Source organism: Lolium perenne, chromosome 5 (assembly GCF_019359855.2).
Source record: "Lolium perenne isolate Kyuss_39 chromosome 5, Kyuss_2.0, whole genome shotgun sequence".
NCBI classification, from domain to species: Eukaryota; Viridiplantae; Streptophyta; class Magnoliopsida; order Poales; family Poaceae; genus Lolium; species Lolium perenne.
In genome coordinates, this window is record NC_067248.2 from 83,560,283 (window position 1) to 83,574,409 (window position 14,127).

The 14,127-nt window shown below is 49.4% G+C and overlaps 2 protein-coding genes across 2 annotated transcripts; one reads left to right on the forward strand and one right to left on the reverse strand.

Annotated features, from left to right (window-relative positions):
- Positions 1 to 3,217: 3,217 nt before the first annotated feature.
- Positions 3,218 to 4,419, reverse strand: LOC127303774 (uncharacterized). The gene is made up of 2 exons (XM_051334478.1): positions 4,229 to 4,419; positions 3,218 to 3,704 (listed from the first exon to the last, which is right to left on the reverse strand). The coding sequence occupies exons 1-2, from the start codon at positions 4,417 to 4,419 to the stop codon at positions 3,218 to 3,220; spliced, it is 678 nt and encodes a 225-aa protein (XP_051190438.1).
- Positions 4,420 to 10,245: 5,826 nt separating this feature from the next.
- Positions 10,246 to 11,186, forward strand: LOC139831535 (uncharacterized). Its single transcript, XM_071820831.1, has 3 exons — positions 10,246 to 10,518; positions 10,621 to 10,904; positions 10,988 to 11,186. The coding sequence occupies exons 1-3, from the start codon at positions 10,246 to 10,248 to the stop codon at positions 11,184 to 11,186; spliced, it is 756 nt and encodes a 251-aa protein (XP_071676932.1).
- Positions 11,187 to 14,127: the final 2,941 nt, after the last annotated feature.

The following is a 14,127-nucleotide window of genomic DNA, read 5'->3' on the forward strand; positions in this document are numbered from 1 at the left end:
TTCAGCTACCCCATTGTAACCAATTTTACTCATAATTAAGATCAAACATGCAGGACGTAATGATATTATCTAATCGAGGGCTTTGAACCGGGGTAAATCTTGCTCTCTGCTTATCTGCTATCCGATGTCTCGTGCTAACCTCCAGGATTTCACTAACCCTAAGTCTCTCATGGTGAGCATTGCCGAGGAGCCACCTCATCACCCGGCCTCTGCATTAAAGTGATGCACACAATCTTATGTTCAAAATACATTCTGATCTATTTATTTCAAGTCAGAACTGCCCATATCTTGATTACTGGTGCCGTCAGTTGACTTGACCATGCAAAAATATGTCACGCACGGTACTGTTTCAACATTCAGAGGGAGCATCATTTAAAGTACTCCATGATCGAAGCCCATCACTTGATTAATAGTGCCATCCGTTGGATAAATATGAATGTCTTTCAACAGGTCCTTTCACTTGTAGCCTCCACTTTGCTAGTCACCGTTAACTCTAGTGTGCTCTGAACTCCAATGATGTCTCTTAACACTCCTGTCTTCTCTTCTCCATTGACTGGCCTGTCCACTCCGTTGTCGGTAGATGAATAGTACGTAACAATCACACTGGCAATTCAACCTGGTACGTTATCCTAACACGTAGCTTGCATCTTTCTGATCCGATCTAATCCGTCAATGTCAGGAAACCTCATATAGATCGACGCCTCACGTACGATAATTTCTTCCCGAGGTAAGAGCATCTCGAACGGACGCGACATAAACGGACGCGAAGCGACTGTTTGCGGCCGCATGGTCGAAAAATGCGTATGGTACCATGTCAGCGGCCCGACGCATAGTGACTGGGGTGTCCGCGGAGACGGAAACGTGACCCAAATATGCGTCTCGAACGCGTCTCCGCGGATGCTACGGTCGCGCCGAGTATCCGCTCGCGTCTGGCGAACGTTACGTCAGGCCCGTCTGGCAGTGACCCAGGCTCGACGCATCTTCTCAGGCGCTTCAGGTTTGGCGCCGACGCATCGATTCGGCAGTCTGCATCACGTTAATGACGATGCCTCGCCTACTGAGTGGCCGCCGCCCACCTCTACCAACGAAGTAATGGCGATGCCACGCGTGCCGCGCCCCTCGGCTGCCTCCGACGTATATAGAGGGGCGCACACTCGTCTTTCTCATCCTCTCCTCCGCATAAACCCTAACCGCCACAACCTCTACCGTAGCGCCGCCTTGCTCTTCGTGCGACGCAACCAACCCCGCGAGGTACTCCATGGCGGGTCCTGGTAGCCGGCGAGGTGCGAGGCAGCGGGCGTGGCCGCCGCGGCCAGGGCCGCCAAGGTGGAGCAGCTACGAGCCCACGCTCATCGTCGCCTACGCCGTCATCGTCTTCGCATGAGGACCTGTGCTTCGAGTTCCTCCTCCGCATCGACCAGGACCCCCTCGGCATCAAGCGGCTCCCGGAAAAATTCGCCTCTTTCGTTGACGGCGCCGAGCCGGCCGAGTTGCAACTAAGGGAGGCCAGCTGCCACTTTTGCCGGTGGCCTGTCGAGGTCTTGTTCGACGAGAAAGGCAAGATGTACATGCACATCGGGTGAGATAAGTTTGCCCGCGACCTCGATCTCGAGCCCGGCGGCCGGCTCACCTTCCTCTACGAGGGAGATGGCGAGATGATCGTCAAGGTGTTCGACGACATATCCTGCCGCATGCACTACCACACCGACGAGTCGGGCTCGGACACCGACAGTTAGATGGCCACGGGCCAATTAAAGCCACTAGTGAAGGTTTCTCTATGTTCTCCCTTGATAGAAACAACAGGGCTATCATAGCAAGCTGGGTTTTCCAGTTTGGGTGATTGAGAGTGCCAAGAGTGTTTTTTCTTGACAACAAACATAAGAAACCTGCGTGACCAACACTAGTTAGGTTTTCTTATTTTGCAATATTTTAACCATGTTTCAAACTATGTATTAGTTTGTGTAATGTTTGTATCTATGTTTAAATGAAAAAGAGGAAAAAAGTAGAAAAAATGCGGCAGGCTGCTGGGACACCCCTGGCCCAAACGAACGCGCGGTAAAAAACGATTATTTTCTTGTCTGCGATAAGATGTAAACGGACACGCGTGAACAATTTAAATATCTGAAATGCGTCACCCTGTTGAAGATGCCATGACTGCGCAACTTTCGCTCGAGATGGCTGCGCACTCGCCGTGCTTCTTTCTACCGTTAATTTTTTCCTTTAGAAATTAATCAAGTATTGGTGGTAAAGGAATGGACGGAGGCACTGGGCATCGCAGCCAGTGACCACCATTGCTTGAATCTGATGATCCCACCACTTGCTCTCTTGCTTTTGTTTGAGCGGTATATATCGAGTCAGGGAAGAAGGGGAAAGGAGGACCGAAAAGAACTGCTGCCCAAATGATTAATGTGTTGTCTGGTAGCTACTGGCTACCTAGCCTACCATGGAAAAGGTATCGCTGAAAGAAACTACTCTAATTAGTTAGGGTAGATACTCAATTCAATCATTTTAGGGCTTCTATTTGGGAGCGGCATTTGTGGCCCCAAGCTCAGATGAGCTCGTTTGCTGAACCGCTCGTCAGGTCTAGGGATCAGTGCATGTCAGCTTTTTCGGTACCCATATGAGATTATTTATAATGGAGTAACTAAGACTAGTCACAATGAAAAGTATCATACACTAGTATCATGATACACTAGTATCATGCACATGATACGTACCAGTTTATGATACTAACCCCACAATGTATAGTATCATAAGATAGTATCATGGTATCATTATTTAATGTTTATAATGTGTTTGCCATTAAGTTTTCTAGTTTTACGTGCTATGATACGGTATCATATTATGATACCACTCTGATCTCTCACCTCGTTAATTGGTGTGCCACATCAGATTTTTGCCAACATGACATGCATGATACTACTTATGATACTTCCATTGTGGCTAGTCTAAGGCTGGTGCCAATGCACCACCCCACTCTCACCCGCCACGTCAGCTTTTTTCCCTCACTCTCACCCCACGGTGCCAGTGCACGGGCTATAGTGCCAGCTCTCACTTCTCTCTCCTCCACATCAGCTTTTCTCTCTCCTCGACATCAGCATTTATTTTTCAGATTACAACATTCAAAATAATGCAAGAAAATTATTTTATTCAACTAAAATTGTTACCGATTACATTATAAAAAAAATTACATAAAAATTTGAAGAAATTACATAATCTAGGCATTAGCCCACACATGCTCAATCAAATCATGCTGGAGCTGTGTATACATCGGTGAGTCCCTCATTTCGTTGTCCATCTGAATCCTGGCTGCTAGGCTTGGTGGTGCGTGGTTGTGTATCGCAGGGCCGACATTGGAATCAACTGTCTCATAGATGTTCTCCAAATTTATATCACGCTCATCGTCGATGATCATGTTATGCAGAATGACACATGCACGCATGATCAACCCAAGAGTACGTCTCGAGTAGGAGCGTCCCGGAACTGCTAGAATGTTGAACCTAGTGTTCAGCACTCCAAAGGCGCACTCGACATCTTTGCGGCAAGCTGATTGAGCAGCAGTGAACCGTCGATGCTTTTCACTTTGTGGAAGAGTAACACCTTTCATGAACACCGGCCAGGAGGGGTAGATGCCGTCGGCAAGGTAGTAACCATAGTTGTACTCATGTCCATTCACCGTGAAGTTCACTATGGATGCTTCTCCCCTAAGCACATCAGTGAACAACGGCGACTGATTGAGTACATTGAGGTCGTTGTTGGACCCGGCCACTCCAAAAAAGGCATGCCAGATCCAACGATCATATGACGCAACGGCTTCTAAGATTATGGTAGGGTGTTTGATGTCTCCCCTTGTGAATTGACCGGCATGCGCCACTGGGCAGTTCCTCCACTGCCAATGCATGCAATCGATGCTCCCTAACATTACTGGAAAGCCACGCTCCTCGGCTTTCGCTAACAGACGCTGAGTATCCTCGATAGTTGGTCGACGGCAAAAATGTTCCCCGTAACAGTCAAATGATGCCTTCACATAATCTATCTAGACAACTTAAGCCACTCATCTATCGTATCTGCAGCGGCTCCATAAGCTAACAGACGCAAAGCCGCAGTACACTTTTGTAGGGGAGAAAAACCAGCACGGTTGAGAGCATCAACTCTTTGGATGAAATACGGAGAGTATTCACCCAATCTATCAACAATGCGCAGAAAAAGGGATCGCCTCATCCGATACCTTCGCCGAAAGAAGCTCGGAGGATAATTGCAGTCGTCGGCGAAGTAGTCCTCGAAGAGCCGATCGTGGGCACCCAGACGATCACACCTGATGAACTCTCGGCGGTGTCGCGGCCGTCTTGGCTCCGCCTCCTCGTTGAGCATCGCCTCCTCATACTCCGCCTGGAATGCAGCGATCATATCACCCTCCATTCCGTCGCTCGAACTGCTGCTACGAAGACATGGCGTTGAGAGAAGTGGAAATGGAGAGTGGAGGAGATGAAGTGAGGTGTGGAATGAGTGAAACCATATGGTATTTATAGGGCTTGGGGATGAAATTTTGGGGTTTTTGACATTTTTTTCGAATTTTTTGAGGAAGCAACGGCTACCCCAACGGCTAGCTGAGGTGGACGAATCAGATCGCGCCACCTCAGCTAGCCGTTACCCCCTCCCTCTCACCCCGCCTCTCGCCCCGACCTGCCATCGCTCTCGCCCCCCTATCGCCCCCAGCGTGGGCGGCAGCCGGGCGCTAGCGGGCGGTACCGTCGGGCGCCCGCGCCACCGCCCTGGCCTCTCGTCTCGCCGCCCTCTCGCCCGCATCTCGCCCCGACGCCGGCGCTAGCGCCCCTGCTCCAGCCCGCGTTGGCACCAGCCTAAGGTATGTAGTAATATAGAGCTACATGCATTGTCAACTAGGCAAATTAATGACATGACATGAAATTAAATGAAGAAAAAGATTGTTGTGGTAACTAGCTATGTTACCATAACATCACACTTTTCAATGTAGGATGAGTCTACAAGCTAATTAATACACTCACCCATGATACTATATCTAAATTACTATGCACTATGAAGGTAGTAACATAGGCTAGTGTCATATGCATGACACTAGTCGATGTTACTCCCCACTATGACTAGTCTGACACGCATAAATCGGTGGAGAAGGTCGATACGTGTATCCGTCGATGGGTTACGGTGGGCTAGGCTATGACGGTCGGCTATGACGGTCAGCGAACGCCGTCCCTTGACTCGGCAACGTTGACTCGTGCGTGTGGTATGTACAGAAGATAAAAAATATGTGCGCATTTGGTCGGAGTTGTAGGTGGTTGGCGACGACGGAGAGTATACGAGGGCGCCGGTCGGAGAGAGCTTTCCTACCATGGAGGTGACCAAGACGTGCGGGCACCGATCTGGACGGTGAGTAGTCCGCAGTTGTGGCAGAGATTGTCACATCGATGGAGTTGACTCTAGGTATGCGGGGGGAACTGGAGTTGAAGATGATGGAGTCAAATCTAGGGTCTCTGGTGATAGCTCAAAGAAAGAATAAGCTCAGTTCGTACTCCGTACCGAAAGCAGAACCTAATAAGCTACCAGCTGGTCCAAAAGGTGTGTCTCTAATCCTAGCTTTCTGCAATCTTGGAACTGCAGAAATCATTGTGTGTGGAATGTGGAAATCTTGGAACTCCGTAGCGAAAGCAGAACCTCAACATTTGTTGTGGGTGGAGAACAAGTGAGAGGCAGAAGAATTGAAATCCGGTGCTAAGAATACATGTTCTCTATCAAAAAAATTAGCGCTCGAGGCGGCCGACGACATGCTGGTGCGGTGGGTTGTGAGAGAGAATCCTGGTGCTAAGTGGTGGGTGATGTCTATGCACGCTTCTATTCTTGTAGACAGTGTTGGGCCTCCAAATGCAGAGGTTTGTAGAACAGCAACAAATTTCTCTTAACTGGATCACCCAAGGTTTATCAAACTCGGGGAGGTAGAGGTCAAAGATATCCCTCTCAAGCAACCCCGCAATTACGATACAAGAAGTCTCTTGTGTCCCCAAGACACCCAATACACTTGTCAGATGTATAGGTGCACTAGTTCGGCGAAGAGATAGTGAAATACAAGTAATATGGATGATTGTAAGTAGTAATTGCAATCTGAAATAAAAATGGCAGCACACAAACATGTAGCGGGAACTGGTTGTAGACGGTGTTTCAATGCTTGGAAACAAGGCCTAGGGATCATACTTTTACTAGTGGACACTCTCAACAATGATACCACAACAGAATATATAGATATTATCACTTCACTATGCTACTCTGAACCACTCTCCGGTTTGATAATAAACACAAATTCATTGCGCAGGTCTGCATAAGCATTTCTTAAATTTCGCATTTCCAATCTATGGACACCCCACACTTTCACTTTGAGCATACAAAGATGGTACTAACTAGTCACCACGATTCATAAGTATTTCTATAAATTAAGCATAAGAAACAAATACGGTGTGCACACTATCACCTTCACACCGTTGGACAAGGTGTCCCCGGAGATCACATAATAAAACCACTTGAGTAGCACAATAGTTGAAGCATAATATCTCCTTATTCAACTAGATTACAAAGCTAATGATCATATAAAGATTATACATGGAGAGATAGATAGACCACATAGCTACCGGTAAATCCATCAGCCTCAAGGGAGAACTACTCAGTCCTCATCGTGGGAGTCAGCAACGGCGATGAAGATGATGATGCATAGTTGAGCGAATGGAAAAATCGCCGGTTGCAGAGATGCAATGGGGGAGCGAAGCAGGTGTGGGGCGGTGACAATCGAAAACGGATCAAAGACGGAATAAAACGGCATCTACCGCATTGATTCAACCGACAAGTGTGGGCCATGGCACTGTTACACAATTGCTAGAAAATAGAATACGCTATGGATTACAGTTGTTGCCGGTGAATCTTGGCGTGTTTGAAGGGACATGATAATGGGCTCATCTGAGCCCGAGATCAGATGACCATTTTCCCTACTATTTCAATTTGTTTGTTACAAGCAAGCATATGCAACTGTTACATGCATGGGTTTTTAGCGCCTAGGAGTAAGGCTGGACACGAGCCTTGGCTTGCTGGCTTTTGGCTCAGCTCAGGCTGGCTCGTTTGGCTGTCGAGGAAAAGTTGGCTCAGCTTGACCCATCAATGAACTCTGAAACTCGTTCTAGATCTCGAGCCTGACGTGGTAGGTTAATAACAGGTGGGCCCATCTTTCTATGGGGGGCGCAGTCGAAAGCTACATGCAGACTGGCTGCAGGGTTGGCGGCGAGGCATCTCAGAGCTTGAGGGGAGGAAGCTCCGGTAGTTTGGCAACAATCCGGTTCGGAAGAAGGCTTTCAGCGGAAGCTAGATTGGTTGGGGATACCCTTCTTCTTCCTCGCTGGCGTCGGGTTTTCGTACAACGAGGGCATGGCTTCTGCTTCTTCGAGTCCATGGCGTCATGGAAGGACGAGGAGCGATTCTGCAGCAGAGACGCCGCTCGTGGGACGGGGGAGTCCGGTAGTGGGCTAGGAGGATGTGATTTCGTCATGTACCACCGGCGGCAGCGACATCTGAGGCGGTTGGGCGGCGGTGCGTGGGGGCTCTGTGCATGTGCGGGTTGGAGAACAGTCTCATGGAGAACAAGGTGACCGACTGTGAGGAGCGAAATGTGCCATAGTCCCTCGCTGATCCCCTCACGGGCAAGAAACGAGCGCACCTCTCCCTTTTCATAATTCATCAAAAAATGCGAGTTTTCGAGCCGGACCGAGCCGAGCTGCCGAGCCAAAAGCCCGTAGCAGTCCAAGTTTTTGGGCTCGACTCGGTCCACTTCTATTGCGGGCTGAGCTCAACTCAGGCCAAGCCAGCAAAAGGTCGGGCCGAGCCAAAAGATTTCTCCGAACGTCCAGCCTTACATAGGAGCATGTATTCTACAGAAGGTTTGGTTCCCCATAGAAAAACAAATTCATAGGACAGTTGGAATTTCTTGTTACTACGGTTATCGAAAATTCTAACCGATTATTGGACAAATTGGTGACCGAAATTTTGAATTCAAAATTTCTTAGTAAGATATAAATATTTTGAATTCAAAATTTCTTAGTAAGATATAAATAGCTTCTAAAACTGGTGCTAATAACCAAACTAGGTGTGCATTGCTCTGTTGCATTGTTCTCTACACTAATAGGTCACGCGATCTGTTACTTACGCTTGACTTTTTTGCATTATTTTCTCCAAGGAGGAATACCTTTTTTTAAGCCAAAATAAAAGTACAGCTGGGAATCAAACCAGCTGACCTACATGAAGAGGTGACACCGACAACGGAGCTAGGCACTGTGCCAAGTCGTGCTGCAATAACCGAATAGAGATACACACTTATTTATCCATGCTAAGAGCATTTCCAGCCGCGTCCCCCAAACCGTCCCCCAAAGCGCGCCGGATTGAGCGTTTGGGGGACGTGTTTCGTTGGTGCCGCGTTTGGGGGACGTCGTTCCCCAGTCGCGTCCCCCAAACGTCGTCCCCAAACATTTAAAATACTTCTTATAGATAGAATAAAACTATTTACTAATATTCAAATCGGTTTACCATAAACAAATTACATATAAAACTTCAAAAAAACATAATTAAATTACATATAAATTATTTTAAACAATTTCTTCTTCGATGATGGCCCCGCCTCGTCGTCGTCATCACGGTGGCGCTTCCTGCTCGTCACCTCTTCCGAAGAGGCGGTGTCGGCCGACGTGTCCGAGTCCTCCTCGTTCTCGCCCGTGATCACCGGCTGCGCCTTGGCCTTGGCCTTGGCCTTGGCGGTATTGGCCTTCGCGTCCGCCTCCGCCTTCGCACGGGCCACCGCCGCCTCATCTGACCCTTCTTCCTCCGCGTCCTCCTCCACGCCCAGCCATTCCTCCGCGCTGTCAGGTGGCGGGAGGGAATCGTCGCCGCTGCTGGGCGTCCGAGCTCTCTCCCACCAATGGCGCCATCCAGCAGGCTTTCCCTCGCTGGAGGTGTCGGACGGGAGCTCGGAGATGTAGCTCATCGTCGCTGGAGGTGTCGGATGCGCCGGTGAAGATCCAAAAGCGCCGACGTACGGGTCTTATTGAGCGCGGATGAACGGCGGCGCAGAAGTCGAAAAGAGCAGCGGTTGCTCTTCCGAGGAGTCCCGACTCCATTCCGGCGGTTGCCGCGTCGTCGACACGGTTGCCAATGCGACGGTTCCGCTTCCCGTCAACTACACCGTCGCTACGTAGGCGGCGGCTGAGCGTCCAAGCCGCTGATGGGTCGGCCCCGCGTCGGTTCGCCTCGCTTTTCGTTGTGTCCGGCGTGCCAGGAGCGTCCCCTGTGGGACGGGGACGGGCTCGGGACGCCGGACACCGTATCGGGGCGCGCCGGACAAAAATGGGCTTTGGGAGACACAGCTGGAACGTATTTTTTGTCCGGCGCGCCACAAATCCCTTTGGGGGACGCGACTGGAGATGCTCTAAGCCATTTAAATTCAAAAGTTTCACAAAAAAAGTTGGTATTCTTGCCTGGTATCTCTATTAAGCGGCAGGGATCTGGTTACAGAGGTAGCTGAATTTACGGCCCAGTAACCAAAATCATACCTAGGCATCAAACATCTGCTCTTTGTCTGAGAACAGAACCATTTTCTTTGACGATTAGTTGATTAATGATTAGAGCTTATAGTTGTCTGTTGCTCCGCCAACCCCTATCTAACGTCCAGCTCATGTGTCAGCTGTGCCATGTCGCCGTTGCACCTTCGGCACTTGGTGCGAAGAGCATCTCCACTAGGCTCCCCGGAACCCTCTCCTCATGCCGAACCATATCGTCAGATGGATGAAAATTCTTCAGCCGCGTTTTCAGAGCCTAATTTTTACCGGATTAGGCTTATTTTTCATCCGGCGATCGCAGGCCGAATCCAACACTCCGGGGAGCGCCTGCGAGCGCCGGATGAACAGAAAAAGCGTGTGGGCTAGGTCTGTCGGTGTCATACCCATAAAGATTTCCCTCACTCCACTCGCGCTGCCCAAACCACCTCGTCGCTGCCACCTCGCCGCTGGCACCACCCCCACCCTCTACTGTCGCGTATACGTCGGTAGAAAGGCCGCACGCCCTAGCTACTGCCGAGATCGCCATTGTAATCACCTCACCGTCATTCCGTTGCCGATCCCCGTGCCATTCTCTGTGCCGACCTTTACAGCACCACGCCCGTGAGTTGTTCGGCATTTTGATTGCTCGGCTATGGACTCCGACGACGAGGACGAGCAAATGTTTGTTTTGCTGTTGGAGGAGGAGAACGCCGCTGCCGCCAAAGATGAAGAGCACATGATGATCCTGGCATCTCTGGCCACCCTATACGCTGAGCGGAACTTAAAGCCGCAGCGTGGCGGCTCTGCCCTGGGACGCCGGAAGGCCAAGGCGAGGCAACGCTTGGATGGGCACATCATGTTGTACGCCGATTACTTTGTTGATGAACCGCTTCAACCTAAGGTAGTATTCTGGCGCTGGTTCAGGGTGAGCCGGGATCTCTTTTTGAAGATTGTGTATGCCGTCTAGGACTTGGACCCCTACTTCCGATGCAAACCGGACTGCACAACCATGATTGGGTTTTCCTAGCTACAGAAATGCACGGTCACTATGCGATTGCTTGCATATGGAGCTCCGATTGACACTGTCGATGACTATATGTGCATAGCCGAGAGCATCGCCATTGATTGCTTATACAAGTTTTGTAGGGCAATCATAGCAGTGTTCAGAGAAATATACTTGAGATCACCCACTGCTCAAGATACTGAGCAGATACTTGCAATCAATGCAGTAAGAGGATTTCCCGGGATGCTTGGAAGTATTGACTGCATGCATTGGAAATGGAAGAACTGTCCAATGGCTTGGCAGGGCATGTACAAGGGCCACAAAGGAGGATGTAGTGTGGTACTTGAGGCAGTGGCTACATATGATACCTGGATTGGCACTCCTTCTTCAGAATGGCAGGCTCAAACAACGACATCAACGTCTTGGAGTGCTCTCCTGTCTTTGCCAAGCTTGTTGAGGGCCATGCTCCCCCGGTTAAGTATGAGGTCAATGGGCGCCACTATAACAAGGGATACTACCTTGCAGATCGCATCTATCCTACATGGTCAACATTTGTGAAGACGATCTCAAGCCTGAAGCTGCCAAAGTAAGCGTGGTTTGCCAAGGAGCAAGAAGCTTCCAGGAAGGACGTCGAGCGAGCATTTAGTATCCTCCAGCAGAGATTTGCAGTTGTCCGGCTCCCAACTATGACTTGGTCGCATGATCATATGTGGGAGGTGATAAACTGTTGTGTGATAGTGCACATCATGATCATAGAGAATAATCCGATACATCCAGTTCCTGAGGTCGAGTTGTTCACTAGTAGGGAAAGACTCATCTGTGGCGCACCTAAATGCCTATTTTGTGGCGCACGGGTGGTGCGCCACAGAATCCTCGCCATAAAAATTGGATTTCTGTGGCACACCAGCCCATGCGCCACATAATATAGTCTTTCCGTGGCGCATTGCTGCCTCGGTGCGCCACAGGAATAGGTGTGCCACAGAATTAGTTTTAGGTGCGCCACATAATTAGATACATGTATACACGATTTTGTACTGCTTGCTATACACATACATGTTATATACAACAATCTACAAATATTACATAGGTTATATACAACAATATATAGATATAAAATAAATAGCATGTACATTGCACACATATAATATAAACATCATCATCACATTACTTAGAGCCTGACCGAGACACACATGTAGTCTCGATTCATACAAATTTATACATACAAGTCTTAATTCATACAAAGTTCATCATCTCGAGATACAAATAGATGAGAGTCACTACGAGCATCATCGCGATGAAAGTGGTCTTCATCCGGTTCCTCCTCTGCTCCCTCATCTCTCCCGGTAGGCTTGCTTGCACCGCCCCGAGTGTGTAGTGACTAAGATGGAAGAAAGACCAAAATAACGAAGAAGGTCAACACAAATAAGAGCCAACTAGGATCAAATAAATAAATATCTCATACATTGTTGGTCAAAACAAATATTAACAGTCAGGGATGACGTAACTGAGGCAAGGTCTGATACACAAGAGTTTGATATTTGTGCCATCTTACCAAGCTCACTTACGCCACCCCAGAGTGTACGGTGACCAAACATTCTAATTATCGGCACTATCTCGAAGAAAGAACAAAATAAACGAAGAAGATCAACACAAATTAGAGCCAACTAGGATCAAATAAATAAATGCCTCATACATTGTTGGTCGAAACAAATATTAACATTCAAGGATGGAGTCAGCGAGGCTAGGTAGGATGCACAAGAGATTGATATTTGTGACATCACACCAGACTCACTGGTTCCACCCTAGAGTGTACGAGTGACCAAGAATTTTAATCATCGGCACTAAAATGGAAGAAAGACCAAAGTTAATGAAGAATGCCAACTCAAATAGAGCCAAGTAGTATCAACTAGATAGCATATGACTCATACATTGTTGGTCTAAACAAATATTAACATTTATGGATGGTATAAGCGAGGCCGGGTAGGATGCACAAGAGATTGATATTTGTGTCATCACACCAGACTCGTTTGCACCACCCCCCGAGTGTACTTGGTGGTCCGCAGCAGCGCGAGGCCGTGGCAGGCGCCATCGACGGCCTCCCGCACCTCCTCCGCCCTGTAGACGGCCTTAGCGCTAAGCTGCATCAAGGGGGCTAAGCTGCATCTCATCCACCTCCTGGCAGACATTGCATCGAACACAGGCAGCGCCCCACGCGCAGAGAACCTAACTAACTAACCACATCGCCAGCCACGCCATACTAGACCAAATCGCACCGATGCACAAGCTCGTAGTACCGGTGTGGAGGAAGGAAGTGCACGCACCATAGCTGGCTAGGGTTTGGTCGTCCTTCAAGATCCGGCCCTTGTAGATCAGCCGCTTCTACAGCGCTGACACGTCGGAGCTCTCGGCGACGACCCTTGAACGCGCCGACGGTGGCGCCCAGGTCGGCCTGCACGGGGAACTTGTTCCCACTGGTTCCCCAGATGTGCAGCATCGCCGGCGCGGCGGCCGCCCCCGCGGGCTCGCTGCCCTCGCCCTCGCCTCCCTAGCCCTAGGCCTGATCCGTCCCGATTCGACTGTGTGTGTGAGGGGTGGGGGTTTGCGTTGTGTGTGTGATGCGTCGCCGTCGGCATTGGGTGCCATGAGAGAGCATCCCGGCGGCGGTGAGGAGGCGGAGGGGGAAGGGGAAGGAGGCGGAGGCGTGGAGGGAGGGCACGGGGTGGGACAGATATACGGACGTACGAGTCACCGAGCAATAATTGGGTCTATTTCTGTGCCGCACCAAGCAAGGTGTGCCACAAAATGTCTTTCGGCCTGTACACCACATAATGTCTTAATTCTGTGGCGCACGTGGTCCTATGCGCCACAGAAATAGTGAAACAAATGATTGAGGCTGGCCGGTTGTGGGGTCCAACTTATTTCTGTGGCGCATGAGCGTTGGGTGCGCCACAAAAATAAGCTATTTCAGTGGAGCACCATGTCTGGTGCGCCATAGAAATAGTTTTTGTGGCGCACGCAGAACTGGTGCGCCACAAAATAGCATCCCACCTATAGCTACTTTCCTACTAGTGGTTGCAGCCATATCGCCGAAAGGGTCCTCTTGAAGAGCTTGATGATTAGGTGCCGGCATCATGGGCTTCCTTCCTAGCTATGCGCCAGGAGATCCGAGATTCACGTGTTCATCAACAGCTGCAGAACGATCTGGTTGACCATCACTGGACTCGCAAGGGTGCAGCAAGAGTTGCTGCACCATGATTTATTGTGTTGTTGTCATGTTTTGTTTGTTGAACAATTTTCTTTGTTGAAATAATGCCAAATCTCGGCGAACAATGTCATAAATTTTTATATTTTGTGTTGGATTCTGAAATTGTGCCAAAAATTGTCCGAAAACTAGCATATTTTTGGCCGAATTCGCCCGCCTGGGGATCGGCCGTGGATTCACCGCTGAGAATCTCCCCCTCCCAGGCTGAAAATTACATCTATCCGGTGGTAACTAGCATCGGATTTTGGCATGTTGGATTTCAGCCTGGG